The sequence below is a fragment of the Peromyscus maniculatus genome, chromosome 1 (assembly GCF_049852395.1).
Source record: "Peromyscus maniculatus bairdii isolate BWxNUB_F1_BW_parent chromosome 1, HU_Pman_BW_mat_3.1, whole genome shotgun sequence".
In the NCBI taxonomy this organism is placed as follows: domain Eukaryota; kingdom Metazoa; phylum Chordata; class Mammalia; order Rodentia; family Cricetidae; genus Peromyscus; species Peromyscus maniculatus.
In genome coordinates, this window is record NC_134852.1 from 145,418,362 (window position 1) to 145,440,633 (window position 22,272).

Genomic DNA, 22,272 nt, shown 5'->3' on the forward strand with positions numbered 1-22,272 from the left:
GTTTGAGGTATGTAATTCCTTTAAAGAAATGCCACCTAATAACTGTGTTTCTCTTTGACTGATCACCCTAGTAGATGTCTGGCTTGTGCTCCTGCTGGACACTGGAGCAGCCCATTGAAATTCAGTACAAGTGGGCTTCATCCCATTAGCCTGCAGCTTCCTGCTAGACAGGAGTGGGGAATATTCTATTTTGCAAACTTTTAACTATGTAGCTAGATAATTAGCTTGTGAGAAACATAGTCAATTTTGCAAACAAGTAGAGATTCTGGAAAGTAATTAAAATTAGTCATTATTGTGCCACTTTGTGGGTTTACCTTCCACCGCATGCTGTTAAGATCTTGTCTGAACAAAATTAATAAGGAATAAAAAATCTTGGCTGAGCATCTGTTCCAAAGTGACTTCCAGTTTGCATCTGTCCATGTAACTTGAGGTTGAAGTTTGGGATCCCTGGGAGGGGGAAATCAATTTCTTGGGTTCTTGTTATGATGATACTTTCGTCGTCGTTTTATGTGTGGGATGAATGATTGAAATGTCTGTGTCTTTTCATAACTAAAAAAAGAAATTCTATAAAATAGAGGGATTTTTGTTTGAGGAGAGTAGTCTCAATAAAAGCAACATTTTTATTTTGTAATTAAAATTACAATGGTCAGCATCACGATCGATCCTGGCCATCTCCCAGTTGCAGGAGCTGCTGTAAAATTCGATGAAATGGGTAGACTCTCCTCCTCCAATGTCTTCTTTGTGTTTGGGTAAGAAATAATAAGGTGGGCATTAGAAATATGAAGATGGGTTATAAAGCACTGTGGCAGGGGGTGCCTGTTTAGATTGATATCAAGAGGATAGGATGTTAGGGTTCATGGAAAACACCAAGACTGATTGCCGTTTTAGAGATTTATTAGAAGTTATCAATACCATAGACAGAGGTGTGGGGACCTCTGAGGAGAAATCAGGACCATGTGGCCCAGTCTGGCTCTCTTTTTATATGTTTCAGAGAAGTGGAAGAGGTTCTTTGCTATGTTATTGATTGGTAGTTCATAGTAGGTACTTGAGGTCAGTGTCTCAATCAGCTGTGAGGGCGGGACAGGCAGAAATCTAGAAAAATGAGTCACTGTGGTTATAAGAACCAAATTACTTTCATTTCAAGAACTGTCCTTGTTCAAGCAAAATGGAGGGGCTATACAAAATGGGGAGGCCATGGCTAACAGATATGCTCTGGAGAATTTTACTCGATGACTGGATGTTCACAAGATCTTCTTTCTGGATAAAATATAACATGGACCATCTATAAACTTTGCTCACCAAGTACATGGTGTTCACTTGGTACAGGTGCCAGATGGTCCTCTTAGGATACTGATTAATGTCAGCTCTGACAATTGAAATTGATGCTTAGGTTCAGCTGCCAATAAGCCCTGAGCCTCCTGAGAGGACGGTGAGATTTTCGTAGTGGAGCCTGGACACTGTGGGCAGACTGTGAATAACAAAATGATGCCGATCTCCTGGGTTCTGCCATTTTGTCTTACTTTTACAGTTTGAGTGAGGAGTTGGAAGCATCCTCACAGCATACTTCCTTTGGTTTTTGAGAAATGATCTAGCTGTGTAGCCTGGGCGTGGTCTTGAAATGGACATCCTCTTGCCACAGCCTCCTGAGTGCTGGGGACCCAGGTGTGCCCCACTGTCCTGGGCCACCCATATGTCTTGGTGCTCACTTTTACTGTTAATTAATTACTTTTCCATGTAAAATTTTTATTTTGTAGTAATATCCATGACCATATTTGTTTGGCCTGCTGTGTTTAATTATGGCTGGTCCCTAGCTGATAAACACTTGCTTAACATGATAAATCAGTTCTTTCTGAAACTATTGTTCAAAGTAGTAGTTAAAAATTAGCCCCCAAAGAGATAACCATTAAAAATCCCTAAGGTGCTGGGAAGCTAGCTCCGAAATTAAGAGCACATACCACTCACTCTTTTAGAGGACACGAGTCAGTTCCCAGCACCCACATCAAGGAGCTCCGAACTGCCTGTAACTTTAGCTCCAGAGCATCCAACACCCCCTCTAGCCTTCACAGGTACTGACACATGCATGCCACACATTTACACACACACACACACACACACACACAAATAGAAATAAATCTTCAAAATAATGAACAAATAAAGTCACTGGGAACACAAAGTCCTTGCTGTTGGACTTGGAGCTTGAGGTTGTCCTGACAGGTGCTGGCCTGGAGTGAGGCTAGAAACAGAAGGCGCACTGAGATGTGGAAAGACAACACCAAAGGCTTTACGGTCACCACCTTGATTTATGTACAAACTCTCCCCAGAGAAAGAGCAAAACTTTGAAAGTCATAAGAGAATTCCATTAAGGTTTATCATAAAATATGCAAATATGCCTACCAAACGGTAGAGTTTCCCCAAATATATAGAAAGAGTGAAAACTTACTGCAAAACAAAACAAAAAAACCACTTTACCCTTTTGCATATGAAATAGCAAGGTCTTTTAAAGATCCCTCCAGTAGCATCCATGAAATAGTCCCCCGGGGCCTAAAAATAGATTGGGACAGTTTGGTGCATGTGTTTAAACGGAAGAGCTGTTTTCTAAGCCTTCCTCAATTCATGTAACAATTTGATGGAAGTCCAATTTGAATCACAATGGAATTGGTATCAAACTAAAATATGTGGTTCTGAGGTTTATTTACAAGACAAAATTGGCTTGAGAGTGGGTGGGGAGAAGGCTTAGCGGGTAAGGTGCTTGGCTGGCAAACAGGAGGACCTGAGTTCAAATCCAAGAACCCAAGTGAAAGCCGAGTGGTTGTGAGCACCTAGCTGTCATCCCAGAACACCGAGGGTGAAGACAGTCTCCGTAGCAAGCTAACTGTACTAGAAGCCAGGGAGCTCCAGGCTCAAGGAGACGTCCAGCCTCAATATAAATAAATAAGTATATAGAAGATAGATAAGAAAATAGATGCATAGGTGAGAGAGAGAGAGAGAGAGAGAGAGAGAGAGAGAGAGAGAGAGAGAGAGAGAGAGAGAGAGAGATCTAGTAAGATACTAAATGTCTCTGGCCTTCACATAGATAGATACACACACAGATGAGCATGCACACACACACACACTCACCCACATGATACACATATACATGTGCAGAAAAGAAAATACTTCTTTATTTTTTTTGAGTTAGACATGCCGCTGTGGTGCAAGGCCATTTTCTCTCTCCCTCCCTTCTTTCTTTCTTTCTTTTATAAAAAGGGTAAATTGGCAGAAAAACTGGAGAAAATGTAAAAAACAAGAGCCTCGAGTTAAGATTTGCAATAATGAGCCACAGTCCCATTGGACAGCTCTAATATATGAAGTATTAATTAAGTTAAAACTAGTCTGTTTCTGTGTTTGAATATTGGCTGAAGCAATCAGTATCGCAATAGCTTTTAGGGAATTGGTATCAATCTCTCTACCTCCCCCTCTTGCGATATATAGTCTATAAGCGTAAATTCTCAACTTTAAATAATATGTACACTTTTATGACTAAATACAAGACATATCATATTTCTAGGTTCCTCAAAACATCCCTTCTACCCTATTTCTCAGTCTTCTCCTTTCGTCACTTATTTTCACTTTTGAAGAAAGATACACATAGAATGTCAACCTTCAAATCTGGCTTCTTTGACTTAGCATTGTGTTTTGCAATTCATCTGTTTATTGTCATGAGTTTTTTTGTTTTGTTTTGTTTTGTTTTTTGCTGAGTTGTGTTCCATTGCATGAATGTGCCCCAGTTGGTTAGGTATAAGGAAACAGTTATTTGGGGTGTCTCTGAGGCTTAGTATATGACTCCGTCCTAGGCAGTGACCCTTTTTACCTCTTTGCTGGCCTTCTCCAGGAGCTCGGTGCTGTCTACACTGCACAGGAGATGAGTGACTGTTGAGAATTGCACCTGAGTCTGCTCTGCCCTTGTCTTACAGCCTGACCTCCTTGCAGTTGCTGTAGCACCTCACAGTAAAGTCCTGGCCACAGGGTCTCAGAGGCCTTTAGAGCCTCAGGGCTCAGCGGAGGGTGAGGTGGCAGGTGGGAGTGCTGAGCCTGTATCTGGTTTTTATGTTATCTTTTACATACTTCTTCCCAAGCAAATTGTTCTTGGGTCCCCAGAGTCACACTCCACCACAATAGTGATTTCTTTCTTTTTCTTTTTTTTTTTTTTTGTCTGTTTTTGTTTTTGTTTTTTGAGGCAGGGTTTCTCTGTGTAGGTTCGGAGCATGTCCTGGAACTTACTTTGTAGACTAGGCTAGGTTGGCCTTGAACCCACAGAGATCCACCTGCCTCTGCCTCAGGAGTGCTGGGATTAAAGGTGCTCAACCACCACCGCCCTGCTCACATCGTCAACTTTTAAAATGGGTGCTGGGAGTTTTCTTGTCAAGCCCGCTTTGCTCTCTTACATGGTTTCAGTCGGACGAGCTCTTGACTGATCTGCTCTACAACATAGAGCCACGTTCATCTCTGCCTGCATGATGATACAGCAATAAGAATTCCATCAGAATTACCCCACAGTATCTGCATTCCGTTCTGTAAAAGATCAGATTTCAAAACATCGACCCACTGTAATGCTTTTGTCTCCCAAAGCAGCAAGCCTGCTAAGGGCCCTCCACAAGTCTCCCCAACATTTTATAAAACTTTTACACAAATCTTTTAATTCTCTCCCCAACCCAGTAAAAATGTTGTTCACAAAAAGGCTCCTGTGCATTCCTGGAGCTTGATGACCCAGAGTGGCTGACCCTTTCCTCCTCCTTGGCTTAATCGCCTTTGCATTTAAAATGAATTAACCAATCACATCAGGTTGAAAGGCAAGGGATGAGAGACAGTCACCACAGTCAGAATAAAAATGAAGTGAACTTCCAGTCCCAGTGTGCTTACTAATCTCATTTGGGTCAAGGTACAAAAAGGAAAAAAAAAATTTTTTTTTTCAAGAAGAAATTACCTTGCCTGGTCACTTTCACTTTTCTCAGTGTGTCTATCTATGTGTGGCGGTGAGAATATCTTCCCAACACTCTGTGCTTCCTTCATTTTGTCCTTTTTTTTCCCCCAGTACCACAGGCTGACTCAGAACTTAGTTTATAGCCCAGGATGGTGTTAAACCCATGATCCTCTTGCTTCTGCCTCCCAAGTGCTGGGATTAAAGGTTTGAACCAACCATACTCAGCTGCTGATTTATTCATTTTTTTTTTTTTTTTTAAGAAATGCTGCTTATTTAACTGGATGTGTGTATGAAAGCACACATGTATGTCAGAGGGTAATTTGTGGTAGTCCTTTTCTCCTACCATGTGAGTCCTGTGGGTCAAACTCAGGCAGTCAGGCCATCTTGCTGGCCCTCATTAGACTTTTTTTAACACTTAGTATGTGACATATTTCTCTTCCTATATCATTCAGCCAATGTGAGTAAAATTGAAGACAATGTATTTTTATGATCTATGCATCTGTTTCCAATTTTTTTCTGTAACTGTGATGGCAGCAGAGCCCTTTGTGTACAGAAATCAGTTATAGAACTGTGTGGACAGTGATTCCCTCATTCACTAGCAGGGGTTTATTAAGGCTCTGTTACTCTGGTTTCTGTTACTTTGCTTCACTGATATTGTCTGTCATGTCCTAAGACCTGGGAAATCCTGAGCTCTCCAAGGCTCTAATATCTCCTGATTTATTGAGTTTATAAAAATAAGATATAAAATCCCTGCTTTACTGTCTTTCTAGTGTTGACATCAAATGAACTTTATTAAGAAGTTGCATACATAGTATATAACCTTCATTGCACCATGTATCAGTTGCTTTTTATTGCTGTAATAAAATACCATGAACAAAAGCAAATTATGGAAGAAAGAGACTATTTGAGCTTACAGTGCCAGAGGGAGAATCTATGAGAAATCATATCTCAGTCTACAGGAAGGAAGCAGAGAGGGTAAACTGGAAGTGGGGAGAGGTTATAGACTCAAGGCCCACCCCAGTGACATACTTCCTCCAGAGAGGCTCCACCTCTTAAAGGTTCCTTAACTTCCCTAACGAGTGCCACCTGCTGGGGACTAAGTGTTCTAATATATGAGCCTATGGGGGCTATTTCTCACTCAGGTCACCACACAACATAAAACATAGCTTTTATACTTTTTATCCTTTATTATCTATAACAAATGGGAATAGCTGTTTAAATTATTACATTCAATCAGCAGCAAATAATTGTTACAGGTAACTTCATATCCAAATATTCCCCTTTGGTATATATATGTCCTTTAAACATCTTTCCATAATTACTGTCTCTGTAAAATTGAAATTGATTTTGTTTTTAAAATTAGATTTCTTTCCTCAGAGTGTCTGGAATGAAACGAGATACTAATACTTTATGAATTCAACCAAGCACACTATTTAACTTTAATATTTAATTTTGTTGCTAGTAGTTTAAAATCCCTAATAGATGGCATTAATGTAGTTTATCAACCATGCTGTTTTCGGTTTTATTTTGTGCCTTTTTATAGTCTTCACTTTGGTTCTTCATAAAATAAGGAAATTATGATATTTTGGAAATTAAATGAGTGAAAATTAACCATATGTTGTTGAATAAAGACATCATGGTGTTGAATTTATCCTCCCTCTCTCTCTCTCTCTCTCTCTCTCTCTCTCTCTCTCACTCTTTCTCCCTCTCTCCCTCCCTCCTTCTCTCTCCCCCTTCTCTCTTCCTTTTCTTCCCCATCCCAAATCCCTCCCCTTCCTCCTCCTTCCGACAAGGTTTCCTTTGGTTTCCTTTTTATAGCCCATGCTGGCTTCTAACTCATGCCTTCGTTTGAGTTCCTGGTAACTCTGGTTTCTAAGTCTTTCTGGGATTCAGATGAGTCAGTGGTTATGTTGCTAGGTCTGCACCGTCTTCCTGCCTTCAGGATCCTGGTCACCTCAATCATTCACTTTCTAGCTTCCAGAATTCTCTTGACCTCCATGGCTTTCCTGGTCCTTTGGACTTCATGTTGTTGATGTTGTGTTCTTGAGTCTCTCTACATAGCCCTGGCTGTCCTGGAACTCTCTCTGTGGACCAGGCTGACCTAGAATTTATGCAGATCAGCCTGCCTCTGCCTCCTACATGCTGGGATCAAAGGTGTGCGTGTGAGTGTGCTACCATGCCCAGGTGATCTGTGCTTCTGAGTCACGTTCCTTGTTGCCAGCATGAGGAGAGGAATCAGAGGTAGATCCATGCTTAGAGTGTGGTACACAGGATTCCCAAGTGCGTTTTGGCAAATGTTATCTCTGTGTAGACTTTGGGGACTAGTTTCTAACATTTTGAGATTTTCTTTGTACTCTTGACTTTCTATTTTTCTCATTTTGTAATTTTTTTGCTACGAACCGGAGCATAGAAACATTTCACCCTTGGCTTTTCTTCTCAAAAGCAGAAAGCCTTTGTGCACCGTGTTTGTTTAGTGCGACAGTACCCAGACATTACCCATATGGCCTTATTTTGAGCTGCCTTTGACTTCTCAGTGGAGGGCACGATTCCCAGGCACATCCCTCTCCTATATTCTGTTCTCATATTGCCGCTTGCTTATTGACTCTTCAGTTTGACTCTTCCTCAAAGTGTGAGTCATTCTGAGTCCCTTGGGTTGCACATCTCCCCACCTCGATTGCAGTTCTTTCCCGGCGCTGTCTCACAACAGATGTTTTAAATGCCACTGGTGATCGCTGTCTCTTTAACTTTGACATGTGATTATGAGGTAGGACCATTCTCAGTATCCAATGAGATTTAAATCTTTAAATGGGAATTTCCTTTTCAAGTCACTGTCTTGATGAAAACATGTGGCTTTTTTTTTGAACCAGGACCCTGCTGGTAGTCATTAAGTATCCTCCTAGATTCAAGTCACCAGAACTAGCCTGTCCTTGCTTCCAGCAGCCTCTGAGGTCTGGAGCTGCTCAAACACCTCGTGAAATTTTTGGAACCTAGTCAAATGTTCACATTTCTGCCTGTGCCCGGGATGCCAGACCGCAGACACATGGCACATGGGAAGCGGGAGCTCCAGGGCCGATGAATCAGCTCACACACGGCTGCTAGAACCACCAAAACTAACACAGCTGACAAAGGCACTGTGTTAGGGCCGCCTCTCTCTCTGCTTCTGCTGTAGCCAGCCTCTTCTCCTCTCCCCTCCCCTCCTTGCCCCCTAGCTGTTCTATGCTGTTGTAGCGTCTTATACTGAATTATCCTGTTGCAAAAATATCCCCTGCACCTCTACCAGGGCCCTGTCTACCTGTTTCTGGTACTGCCTGTCTCCCCATTCTGTCCATCTTTAGTCCACGGCTTTGGTTTGACCTGCCCTCAGGCTCACCTGGCTTCTGGTCCTCCTGCCTTCTCTCCTCCTGTGACCACTTCTCCATTCTGCCTGTGTGTCCCACCCCTTCATACACCATCCACCCTGCTAATGCACCGAGTACACAAGGGGATTTAAAACCGGTCACTGAGGCTAGTTTTTGGAGGAGTTGTAAGGTGTGAATGGAGGAAGTGGTGATCGCTCCGGGGTCAAGAAGCGGTGTAAGGTGTTTGCTCTGTCTTCCCAGGTAGGAGAACCTTGATAGATGTGAAAACACAAGTAGGAATAAAGGACTCAGGCAGGGAGAGGTGTTCCCTCCTCTCAGATGACATCTTTCCTTCTTCATGAGTGACATCTCTTCTAAAGTCCCTCATACATACTGCTTATAAAACTAGTGCTTGTCCTTCCTTCCTGGCAACAGCCTAAGTCTATTTCTTCTAGGCATTCTCTTTTCTCTTGTCCTATAGCTTCCTTATAATACTGTGGAATTGTACGTAGAAAATCTCTATTTTTGTTCCTCAACTATCTCTTCTTGTGTTGCTAAAGTATTTTATAGTTCCATGGTTAATATCCAGGGCCTGTGCAATATTCCAGCATAACACTGGGATAGGACTGGTTGAACTAACAGATGCAGACCAGACACTCTGTTGCATATGGACTGTAGCTAACAGGTTTTTCTCTGGCCTCTCCAAGGCCTGTGTGATATTTCCAAGGCAATGCTTGGAGAATTTGGTCTTGTTGTTTACTTGAGATTAAAATGGAAGTGGCATCCTGCATTTTATCTTTCAACTCTGCAAAATATATGACTTACACAATCTCTTGCTTTGAGTGCTTAGATATTTTTCAGAGATGCAATGGACACTGTTGGACATAAAATTTCTTCTCCTGAATTACCTTTGCAGGTGGGTCGTTAGAAGGAGAATTACTCAGGGGATGAGTATTTTCTTTCCAAGACTTTTCAAACCTCTCACCAAATTGCTTTTTAAAAAGGTTATAGCAATTTACGCTCGTGTGTGAGAGTCCTCATCCTCTGTGCCTTCACTCTCAACACTAAAATCCTGCCTTGCTGTTCTGCCAGCAGATAAAGATGTATCATTTTCATCTTGATTACTAATGAGGTTCACAGTTTTTTTTGTTTATGAGGCAGTCAGTGTCCTGGTTTCTAAGCACAGTTGACTCCTCTGCCCTTACTTTGAAATCATAGAAATATCTCTTATTTTTATTGTGTTAATTATTTTTAGTCCATGGCTAGAGCTTGGGCTCAACCCCCAAACTCAAGTTCCGAGGACCAGCTCTGTACAAACAGCCTACCATACTGTTTAAAAATAAAAGCCTCTGATGACTCCTAAAATGCATTTAAAATAATTAAACTGAAAAGGATTCTAATTTTCCTCAGAGTCTATAGAATTAGAAGTCCTTTTTTTTTTTCCACAGATCTTTCTAGTTTTGGTCCTAGTGTATAACTGATTTTATATTCCATTTTCACAAAAGCCACACTATCCATTCTTCTAGACAAATGCATGCACTGGGTTCAGGTGAGACCTAAAGCTCCAGGGTGTGAGCAATACTTGCCCCATAATGTGCTGGTCTCCCTGAGGTGAGGCTCCATTCACAAAGGGCAGGGATGGAAGAGGGGCTTTGTCTGGAACTGTAGCGTGCATGTTTCCCCTCAGCTAGCGGAGTCCCATGTTCCAACTTACAATTGTGCTGAGTTAGCGAAACTTGCTTCCTCTAAGAGAGGAGTGGCTGAATGGTACAGATTGCTTTTGGCCCATTTCCTTAGGTTAAGTAAAGGGGGCACACAGGCTGCCAGGCAGCACTCCGCTAACTCATGGGCTAGCCCTCTTTCTGCCCTTGCAGGGCCTGTTTTAATTAGCCCCCAGTGCCATTAAATAAGGGGCTCTTTGGCTGCACTCTTCAAGATGTTCTCATCCAGATAGAAGACTCCGGACTGGCCATTTATATCTTCCCCCGGACTTGCTTTGTGGATACCGCTGCCTTCTCAGTTTGGGGGCCCTCCCCCACCATTTTCGTTGCTTAGTGTGGACTTTCAGCATTATCTGGCAATCATCTGTGTCACCTCTTCTAACCTCTGGCATGACTCAGGTGTGCTGGCTCTTCTTAAGGAACCAGAGCCCTGGACCTCCTCAAGCCCTCTTGGTAGTCGTTCTTTTCTGTCTCTTGCAGTTTGATATTTCATGTTAGGCATGTTGATGTCACCCTTCTGGTTCTAAATCACTGACTCAATGGCTCTATTGATTCTGAAGTGTGAGACTCATTGCTGAACTGTCTTGACTGGCACCATTCATTTAAACATGTGCTGGGGGCACCTGTATGGATGCTTTCTAGAAAGCCTCTCTTCTCCCAGGAGATAACAGGTTCGAGACAGCTGCATCAGAGGAGCATTTGAGGCATAGTATTATAGAGGCCCTTCCTTCTCCTCTACCAACTCTCTCGGGTAACTACATGAATGGGGCACGGTGAATCTTCCACTCGTGTTGGTTGTCTGCGACCAAGGACTCACACTCCAGCCCTGGAGTGCTGGCTTCACAACCTCGCTTTGCCACCTACTCCTCTGAAGGTATGCTCTCTGAATCTCAGCTTAGCTGCCTAAGGACTGAACAAGCAGCAAGTCTCCCATGACTGAATGGGAACGTGGCTTCAGAGCCTGGCCAGTGAGCCAGCTGACAGTGATGAGCACTCCGGGCATGGCATCTCCTAAGGAGGAGATGAGGTGCACAGGCAGCTTCTTTTGAGCCCACTCGGGTGCCAAATATTTATGTCTTTCAAAAGTTCCCATTCATAAATAAGTGCCCTTCTGATGCAAAACAAGCATCATTTAGCTCTTTCCCAGAACACCACCAACTTGGAATCTAAAGCTCAGCAATTACCATTATTCACAAATAATTTACATTTCTGGGCAAATGGAAGATACCATATCATCATTATTGTATTTGTTCAATTTGCAAAATGTGTCCTTTGAGGACTCATTTGGAAGCCTCTGTGTATACTAGAGATAGAAAATGTATTGGACTCTAACATGCACTGTGGAGTGCATGTTCCAAATTAATATAAAAAAACATTTAGGCATTCAAATATATTGTTTGAAAAAGTGGAATTAGTGAAAAGAATGCAATTTGGGAGCTCATTTACCAGAGAAAAAATAGGGATGTGTCTCAAACTATATACTTTTTATTAGTCTGCCAGACTCATACAATTTAATAGAAGTTAGTGTAAGTCCTGTGTGGCTTTAGATGTCATTAACTTATTGGTACATATTTAAAAGCAAGAAAGGCTCTGTGATGTCAGCTCCCTAGCCTGCAAGTGAGAAATTGTGTTTATGGCAACAAGACTGCTCAGCCCTGGAGACTCTCTCCAAAGCATGCACCTTTCAAGTTACACACAGTTGTGTGTGTGTGCGTGCGTGTGTGCGTGCGTGCGTGCGTGCGTGCGCACACACCCACAGCTGCACACTGACCAAACTCCCTGGCCAATTGCTTTGGCCCTTTACTCTCTCCACATCTGCTTTTGTTTGGTAGTTTCTGTTTTCTTCCTCATTTTCTTTTCTATGCAGCTCTATATGATACAAAGAATTCCCATCTGTCCCACTGGACATTCCAATGAGACTACCTTTCTCCTCTGACTGTTCTGGAGGGGCAGAATTCACAGTGGGATTGCTTGGTAGTAATTGACTCTGAATCAACCAAGAAGGACACAGGCAGATTTTGAAAAATAAAATGCCTCTCTTTGCCCTGATCTAATACAGATTGCTGCTTACCAAGAATGCTACATAAGTGACTGGGGTTTAAAACTTGTCTTTAATTTTTGTGAACTTAATTAAGGGGAAAAAAACATTTAAAGTTTATTTTTCCAGCCTGGAACCTTTATCAAGATGCACTTAATTATTTAATACAATTAGAGAGAAAAAAATTTCACTGTACCTCCTTAAAATAAACAAACTTCTGAGATAGGAAGTGACCCTATTGGCCTTGAGTACCATGTAGCAGACCTAGGGCTTCTGCCTAGGTCCCATGTCTTCCCCTAAGGGTCCAAGAGCCAGCTCCATAGTTGATATCAGTTGCTCCCATGAAGATCATTCTTTCCGGATCTAAGTCTGCCTTCCAATCCTCCTGCAGGGGAACTTTGTGGCTTGCATGACCGCTATTTTACGGCAGATGGAAGACTACCATTACGCCCACCTGATCAAGACCTTTGGGAAAATGAGGACAGATGTCGTGGTAAGTGTCGTTTCTATTCTGTCACAGGGCCAGTGGTGGAAGTAGAGGGCGACATTCATATTTCCATTTATAATAGAGTTTTGCATGGAACTTCTCTGGTTGCTTTCTGAAGCCACTTTAGTCTGTACCCGGGAGCTTTTGACTATGACTTTATCTAGAGACAACTTGGGTCTGAGCCTGGAGAAATCCCATCTGTTCTGGTCACAGCATCCTTTTCCCATGCTCCTGGGTCATGAACAGTCATGTCCCTCATAGTCATTAGTTCCTGTCATTTCTTGATTGACGTTCTATAACAGTAGCTTGTGAGCCACCCTCCTGTACCTTAAGCTATCCTTTGCTATTAATTAGTGCTAATCATAGACACTCACCAGCATTTCTCCTAATAACTCCTTAGTCCTCCTCATGCAAACTATGATGCAACTTAATTGAGAGAGTGTAATAGGGAAATTTATTGCTTAGGAGCTACCTCCCTAATGGCCTGAAATTACACTGCCATATGGTGAATATCCTTTGTAAAGCTGCACCAAACCTGTTGGCATGCTTCCTGGTGAGAAGCTGATGCGAATTCTTGGATTCCACTTCTAAGGACTCACTAGTCCTGTGGAATACTGATGCATTCCCAAGGGGCACATCTAGCTTGCATAGTATTTCCAGAGTGAGCCTTATTGCACTTGGCCTCTACCTTGCTAAGGGAGGGAAACAACAAGATGATGTACATATTGATAGCTAGCTAGATTGACTGATAGATTGATAGGTGGCAGGGGATAGATTAATAGATAGATGATGGATAGATATAGACAGACAGGCAAATAGATAATCTCCAAGAAGAAAAGAAATCTTCACCTCAAAAATCATAGCAGTATTTCTTAAATAAAAGGCTATAAAAATGTATACATCCTTTCATGTCTATATGTTTTAATTTTCTTTCACTATCAGGAAAAGTTTACAGTTAGGGACATATTCAAATATACAATAAATACCATACAATATCCTAAGATTAACTTGAAATTATAGCACAGTAAAATCTTATTTTATATTCTTAGTATTTAATTTCACCATTAAATCTTAAATGTGCCTCTATGGCCTGCTTTGGCCAGTGAAAATAATAGTATGATATTGTGAGACTTCGCAGATGATATTCTGAGATGAATGATAAGGGGTGGAATGAAACACAATTATACCACATGGCTTCTAAGGACGCGTCTTGGTTGCTTTTCTGTTGCTCTTAGAAAACACCATGAGCAAAGTCAATTTACGGAAGGGAGAGTGTATTCTGGCTTAGAGTTCCAGAAGGATAAGAGACCACGATGGTGGCGGGGAGGCACGGCACATTGCGTGCCGGGAATATGACGACAGGGGCAGGAAGCTGAGAAATCACATCGTTTACTGCAAGCGTGAAGCAGAGAGAGCTTCCTAGACACTCTGAAAGCCTGTTCCCAGTGACACACTCTCTCCAGTAAGGCTGCACCACCTAGACCTCCCCAAACAGTGCTCCCAGCTAGAGACCAAATGTTCAAATGTGTGCCTTGCTGGGCTGGGCATGTCCCCTCTCCTTCCTCACAATGGAGGATCAAGTTTTAGACTCCATGTTCCGGGTCTAATTTCCCAAGGGATGGTTTTTCTTTCCTCTCAGGCACAGGCATCCAGAAAATCAATTATTTGCATACAATTTGATTTCCATTATAAAATGGCATTTGTTATTTGTATATCTCAAATTCCCAGGGCAAGGGTTTTGATTGTTGTTAGTTCATCAAAACCTCCATGAAAATATGTTCCCATCTACTAACTGTATGCGGGGAATATTTTATTTTTCTACTCTCCCAATTATCACGAGAATGAAAAGATCATTTCCTGTGAAATAATTGGAAGTTAATTAGTGTTCCGATATGAAAATGGCCTAAGCCATCTTTGAGAGTCTTGCTTGCTTCTAACAAGCACAGCTCCAGGTTCTCAGATGCAAACCCCACCCTAACCCTGGCTGAATCGGTCTCACATAGCTTCACAGTCATCATTGCCCCAACATCCCCACAGCGCTGGAGCTGTCAGCTTCTGAATGGTCCACTGTCCCCAGGGTGGCCTGAGAATCTCCGCAGAAAGACTGGTCTAGGACAGGGAAGAGCAGACAGGCGCCACGCAAGCCTCCCTCACAGGACAGGCAAGCTGCTGCTTGGAGACTGAGAGCTCCCGAAAACTTGTCTTTACTGACGCCCAGTGCTGGGTGCTGCCCCGGGGCTGGCTGTCTGGGCACCAGGAATAGAAGCACAGAGCTTGCCCAGAGCCTCGGGAGACTCTTCCAGCCCTGTCTCACAGACCTCCACTGGGTGGCTCTGGAAGAGCCTATTCTTCGCTCCACACGCCACTCACACCAGCCCGTTCTCTGACACCTGCAGGATGTCCTGCAATTCAGTTCCATCCCTGTGCTGTCAGCCTGAACACAGCCCTGCATCCCACAGGCGACAGGGCTCACCCAGATCCTGCTGTGAGTCCAGGCTCCGATGCTTTCCTATGCTTTTGACCAAGCAGCTGTTAATAGGAGACCCTTGACCCTGGCCTTGAGGTCCATAATCTGCCCAGCTAGCACTCCGCTCTCCAGGAGACACTTGGATATTCTGTTCTGTTTATTATAAAGGGTGCAGTTCTAGAAACACCAATGGAAGAGCTGCACGGGACAGAGAGGGCAGGGGTGGGCAGGGCAGAGAGGGCAGGGGTACGCGGGGCAGAGAAGGCAGGGGTGCACAGGGCACAGAGGGCAGGGGTGCACAGGGCACAGAGGGTAGGGGTATACAGGATAGAGAGGGCAGGGGTGGGCAGGGCAGAGAGGGCAGGGGTGCACGGGGCAGAGAGAGCAGGGGTGCACAGGATAGAGTGGGCAGGGCAGAGAGGGCAGGGGTGGGCATTCAGACCATCTGCATCCTCTCCAGAAGCCCAGTCTCCTCCAGTCTTATCTCTGACTTCTTTTGGCACAATCTACCCCGATTAGAGTATGTAGGGTTGGAAGTTCCCACTCTCTCATCTTCCAGTCTTTCTGGTGACCAGCCCCACCCTGACACCTCCTTAAGGTGAACTCATATGTAGGGCTCATTGTGTCTATAGCACCTGTGATGACACTCAGTGTATACTCTGGCCATCCGAAGTTCCAAAGTCTTGACGAAATGGTAAGCTAAGCAGTAGAAGAGTTAAGTTGTGTTGAAATAAACCTATTCCTCCTGGAAAGTTCTTTTGGTCAGAGTGTTTCCTCAGAGCAACAAAATGAAACCAGACTACGTCCCCAAAGAATGTGAACCTTGCCCATCCCCCGATGGTCATCATAAAGTTCAACCTGTGCTTCTTTGCCAGGGATGGGGTTTGAAAATTTCCCACTGAGAAATTGCTTTATTGGCTGCTTAAATTCCATTCTCTCCCTTGGCCTTCATAGCCAAAACTTCGTTATGATTCATAAGTTACACAATGAGAAAGCCCCACTCATTCGGCCAACTCTAGCTATGGCATCCCTTTTCTAAACTAACTCCCTGTTGTCGGTCTCCTGCTCACCCTGGTTCCTGAGCATACACGAGGACTTCCCAGGAAACCTTGCCAGGGTTCAGGATAACAGCACAGAGCAAAACTACATTGCCCTCACAAATAGGAACTTCTCTTAATTCCAACCAGCATGAGGGAGCTGGTACATCCTTACCAGCTCACCATGGCCAGGGGCTTCCTTGTGGACATGTGAGTGGCACAGAGCAGCAGGGAACTCCTTGAATCCTGCTGCCCTAGGTTGATCTGGGGGCTCCACACAAAGACCGTGAGATTCCGGTGGCATCCCTGAGTGGTTGCCTGTGGAGCTGTTGGGGCAAATAGGCTCCTTACTCACAGGCTCAGCTGCAAGCTGAATGTATACAGAGGGTCAAGGCGAGCTTTAAATTACAAAACGAAAGGGTAGGGATCACAATATACCAATCTGTGGGGGTTTTGATAGTGAAAAATGGATTTAGGATAAACATGAGAGAGTGCTGTAGCCTGCGTGATGGGTTTGTAAAATCCATGTTTTCCTGTAAGCAGAAAAGGCACAAATGTATATTTATAACCCTTGGGGATCTTTTCTTAACTGCCAGAGAGACATTCCCAGGGACTATTTCAACATCTATCCTTGAAAAAGCTATCTCAAGCAGGAGGTGCCCAGGTAAACAGAAAGACGGAAGCAGTACACAGCCCCAGTGAAATACATCTTCATTTGCTTCCAGAATGTTTTCCTTCAGCTAAAAATAATGGGGTCTTTTATAATCTCATCATCGGGAAGAGTATTCACCCTCCTCCTGGGTGGGCTGCCTCACTGCTATGTTGTCTCCTTGCAGGATTTTCTGATGGAGACATTCATCATGTTTAAGAACCTCATTGGGAAGAACGTCTACCCCTTCGACTGGGTGATAATGAACACGATGCAGAACAAGTAAGTGTAGCCCGCATCCCACTTCCGTCATATCTGGCCGCAAAGGTGATGTGGCCGGCTACTGAGGGTGTCTGTGCTTACGTGCTCTGCTTCATCTATGGTGCCTATGGTTCTGTGGAGATGTGGACATGGAGATCATGAGGATGTCCTTATGCTGCCATAGGGCTCTGTCACTAGATCAGGCTGTGTCCCTGGAGGGGAAGAGCCAGGGCTGCTCTCAGCTGGCACTGACAAAATCTGAGAGAAGAAGAATAGAGTGATGTCCATGGATTAAAGTTGTTGGTGGGCAGAGGTCAGTTTGGTTATAAATGGAAAGATGAGAGGCTTGGGTGTATTTTAGCCCTTCTGATAGGTCCGTGTTTCTCCTTGTGATGTTAGCTTATAGCTTCCCTATGGCTTTGACTTTTTCTTTGTTTTTGTTTTGTGTTCACCAGAGTCCCATGTAGTCCAGGCTATCCCCAAACTCACAGTACAGTTAAATCTAGCCTTGTACTCCTGATCCCCCTGCCCCCAGTTCCCAAGCACTGGGAGAACAGGTTTGGAGTTCCACACCTTCCTGGTTTGCCTTTTGTACACCCCAGGGAGAAACCCATGGCAGCAGGGCCTTCCCTGGAGCTTTCCCGGGTTCCTCTCCTCCTGCCACAGCAGGGACAGTGTTTCTCATGTGACTAGATTCCCAGCAGACCTCTGACAAGGTTCCACTGAGGGAATGCTGCATTTCTCAAGTCAGAGACTGCTGTGGCCAAGATCTCTCATGGTGGACAGACAGGATGGAGGAGGGGAGTCTTGGCCAGCAGGCTGGGGGCTGCTGCAGCCATCCCTGATGGTTGTGGAGCCTCTGGTCTTGGCCTCTGCTTCCATCCTTCTACTCAACATGCCACGTTGGCCCTCTGCCTGTTTCTTGAGAGCCCCATCCTGTTGTAGAAGCTGAGCTCCAACATTTTTGCCCTTGGGATTTATTTTTGTGATAGAAAATTCCAGCTCCTTCTGGAACACTACACAATGTTTTTAATAGGCCTCTTTTTCATTCGACAGAACAAACCAATCAACATTGCTATCTGAAACAAACCCCCATTGTCTTAGACTCCATTGTACTATGGGCCAATGCTTAGGGATAGCAGGCAGCATTACTGAACACAGGTCCCTGAACACAAGTTGGGGAGGTAGCAGTTGTGGACTCCTTGCCTGACCCCATGGGTGAACATGGTTTCTGGCCTCCCTAGAAGGCAGCCTTGTCCCAGTCTGTGCTCAGGTTGTGTGTTCCATACCCTGGGTGGTAACTTCTCAAACAAAACTCAGATGTGATTGGTTCACTGTAGTTGATCTCAGGATGCCCTGTCAGGGTCCACCAGTTTGTTGGGGAGAGGATAAAATACACTTGTGTGTTTAACTTTGTGATGCCAACCATAAAAGATTGACCGTTTGTTTATAGTTTTCAAATCACCCTTGTATTATTCCCTCTTCTTGCCACCCCATCAAATACGTCCTCCCTCCAACCCTGGCTTGGAAGAAGTCTCCACTTCCCCCCAAAGAAAAAGAATCACTGTGGCCCATGGCTCCATGCACATGCCACTGTGAGTCTAGAGACGTCAAGACACTTTGTAGCCTTGTTGTTCTTTGCGCGTCAAGGAAGTGTATGATTCGTGGTCCCCAGAGTTGTGGACTGACTAAGCAGCATCAGCCTTCTTCTGCTCACTGGAGACTCCCTGCTGGCCCAGCCTTGTGATGAACTGTCCTGGGTGGCAGCAAGAAGTGTCCATTGTGTCTTACACACAGGCTTTTTTTTGTTTTTGTTGTTTTTGTTTTTGTTTTTGTTTTTGTTTTTGTTTTTGTTTTTTTTTTTGAGGAAAATGAGCTGAGAGAGAACAGTCACTGCATGCTCCTGTAGTGCCATTGAAACTTGAGGATAAGATAGGTGACACCAAGTGTAGAGAAGGACATCTGCCCCAGCCTCTGATTCACTGTGCATAGAGGTTGAAGTCATAAGGCAATCGTGGGTGGGGCGGGGAGGGGGGGCAGTGTGAATGTCCAGTCTGCACAGCCTGGGACCTATCTTACACGGAGTACTGCACCAGATTGTCTAGTCAAAAATCAAATACTCTGAGTCACTGGGTCCACTGTTTCCTCCCTTGGAGCTTCCTGTAGATATGTGCACATGTGTATACATTAGTGTGCATGAGTGCATGTGTGTGCGTGCGTGCGTGCGTGCGTGCGTGCGTGTTCTTATCTATCTGTTCCTGACTTGGCTCCATATGAAGACTCTTCCACAGTTAACATTTTGCACAGGGACACATACGAAAGCATGGTGACCTATGGAAGAGCAACCCATTTTTTTTTTTTTTTTTTTTTTTTTATGTACTTCACATACGGGCACTGACGATTGTGAAAGTTTTTCCCATACCCCATGGGATGCAAATGCCAGAATACGCAACACTGATGAGCAGAAGCCGAGCCAGGTTGTGTAAGGGAGCCTCTTTCCAGGCTGCGGCTGTAGCTCAGCTGGGAACAGGCTTGTCCATCACACACTAAGCACCAGACTTGATCCCCAGACCCCAGACCCCAGCACTGCTGCATGAAACCAGGTATGGGAGCATGTGCCTGTAATCCCAGCACTTGGGAGATGCAGACAGGAGGCTCAAAAGTTCAGAGAAAATGAAATAGAAGCTGCTTGCCTCCACCAGGTTAGAGTGCCAGATACTTACAGCTCTTTGGAGACAGCTGGTTTGGTGGCCCTTACCTTCCTTAAATGTCAGCTTCACTAGAAAGAGTTTTTCACTATTGACAGTGTGTGCATTCTGTCTTGCTGCTTGCTGTATATATGTTGTGGGCACATCTATACCCAAGCAGCTGTGAGGTGCTCTTGTGAGGGGTTTTTCCTAGTTGGATTATTTGAGGTAGAAGACCCACCCTAAATCTGATCATTTAAGGTCAGAAAACTCACCCTAAATCTGGGCCACATGATTTTGGTTTTTGCCTGCTTCCCTCACTTCCGCTGGGAAATTCATCTGTCCTCTTCCTGAACCATTTCTTCCTTTGCTGTGTTAGAACCTACCTCTTTGGAATTACCTGGTGGACTGTAAACTGACATTTCCCTGGGACCTCTCTGGGACTCCCATCATCAGATTGGGACTTCGGAGATATTCAGTCTGTGGACCGAGATAGTACCAGATCTAGCTATTGCATACATACTATATATCAGTTCATTCTATCAGTTCTGGTCCCTTTAGAGAGTCCTGACTAATACACTTGTTCTGGGATAGAGAGTGAGCTACACATAGGTGCTGAGACCATGGTAGGACTGTCACATGCCAGTGTATCCTCATTCTCTTGGAATCCTCTGGGATTCACACATGGGGAAACTGAGGCAAGTTATAAGCACACAGAAAGAAGTAGTAGAGTTAGTGTTTAAATCCAGGCCAACCACCCAGAGCCAGATTCTAAGCCATGCTATACCCTCCCTCCTTACCTGAGCTGTGCCTCCATCTGCCCAAGAGTTTGCTGACTGTACCCTTCACCCCCTCAGAGCACAGGCTTCCCATAAGGCTTTGCTCCTTACCTGGCTGACTTCTGCTCAACCCAGGCTTGCTGCCTCCCCCCTTTCTTTAGCACTGAATGCTGTGTGTCTAGAGAGGATGCCGTCCACCAGCCCGCTGTGAGTTTCTTCAAGGACAAAATCTTTCAAGGACTAAAACAATATTCCCGCAGAAACTATGCAGAGAGCACATAATATGGTATGGTCATTTTTTCTTGTTGGTGTAAGAAAATAGCTGACAGAAGCGACTTAAGGGAGGAAGGCGCTGTTCCGGCTGGCTCATGGTTTGAAGGTGCAGTCCATCCTGGCACGGTAGGCATGGCAGCCGATGCCATGTCGGTGAGGCAGCTGGTCACATTGTGTGTACCGCCGAGAAGCAGGGCGGGATGAGTGCCTGTGCTCAGCTCCTTTTGCCTGAGTCTGGGACCTCAGCCCACTGACTCAGATCTGTGGTGGACCTTCCCACCTTAATTGTTCTGCTCTTCAAAGTGCCTCAGAGATTAGCCCGGAGGTTTGTCTCCATGGCGATTCTAAATTCCATCAAGTTGAGAGTCCAGATTAACAGTCACATACGGTTTCTCCATTGTTCCTGTCTGCCTCTGGGGTGTGTGTGTGTGTGTGTGTGTGTGTGTGTCTGTCTGTCTGTCTGTCTGTCTGTCTGTAGTTGATTATATCCACATTGACAGATTTGCTCATGTCACTGACCCTGCTGTGCACTGTAGCCTTCCTTCCCTTGACACGCTAAGCTGTGGTTCCCAGAAGCTTCCGGAGTCTCTATTTAAGTTTTAATGGCACAGCTGGACATGCAGTTTTGCCACCCGCAGCTTAGAAATCGACCAAATCAGCCTCTCTGGTCTCTTAAATATCCGTGTGCTCCTTTGGCTTTGTCTGTGAACAAACTGCCTCTTGGTGCTCAGGGCTCGTAAAGCGGAATTAAAGACAGCACCCATTTGATGCGGGGCAACAGCTTGTAAATCAAGGATCTTGGGACTGAGTGAAGATCCCAAGGCCAGCCCCTACTCGGTTGCCATGTAAAGATAGTGATGGACTAACAATAGCCTGGCATGATGGGTCTGAGCTTGGGTGTGAGAGTGCCAGCTGGCAAGGTGGCATTTAAAGAAACACAGTTCAGAAGCAATCAGAGTGTGTCTGTGTGCAAAGTGCTTTATCCAGAGCAGCATGGCTGCTTGCTTCTTGGAAGCCCCCGGGATGACTGGAAGCCAACACCTTTCCATTCCACTACTGAGCATTACCGCTGCCCTGGTTCTCACATGGCTGTCTTTTCTGGATTGGTTCTTCGGGTGCGTATGGCACAGCACACAGCTGCACACTGTGTATCATGGATGTGTTAGCTGCCGATGGCAACGTGACCACTTGCCTTCTTTCCATTGGTCCTGGCCTTGGGCTCACCCCAGTGGCACTGTGTTCGTGTACCCATCATGCACACTAGAATTTTTGTCATGGGTGGGACAGGAAGAGGTAAAAGTCTGTCAGATGGGACACAATTCTTCTTTACTCTAGAGAAATGTGTGGCCTGCATAGCTTTCATTTGGCCTGTGAGGCACATTTCTTCCTCATGAAGCATGTGAGAAAAAGGATTGGGGATAATTTCCACCCCCTTATTAATTCAGCTTCCTGTTCAAACTGACTGCAGAGAAGGTAGCAGAACTCTTTCTGCATTTGTCAACAATGATTGACACTTAGGATAGAATTTTTAAAACATAAACCACTCCCATTGAAATCCCCCCATAGACCTTGCTA

General features: G+C 44.6%; 1 protein-coding gene across 2 annotated transcripts in view; it reads left to right on the forward strand.

Annotated features, from left to right (window-relative positions):
* Positions 1 to 22,272, forward strand: part of Dock1 (dedicator of cytokinesis 1) — a 516,862-nt gene that overhangs the window by 308,419 nt on the left and 186,171 nt on the right. For both annotated transcript variants that reach the window (XM_015995837.3, XM_006976933.4), the window contains exons 28-29: positions 12,449 to 12,550; positions 16,885 to 16,979. In XM_015995837.3, the coding sequence (XP_015851323.1) occupies positions 12,449 to 12,550; positions 16,885 to 16,979 (197 nt within the window). The remainder of the gene's footprint in view (positions 1 to 12,448; positions 12,551 to 16,884; positions 16,980 to 22,272) is intronic.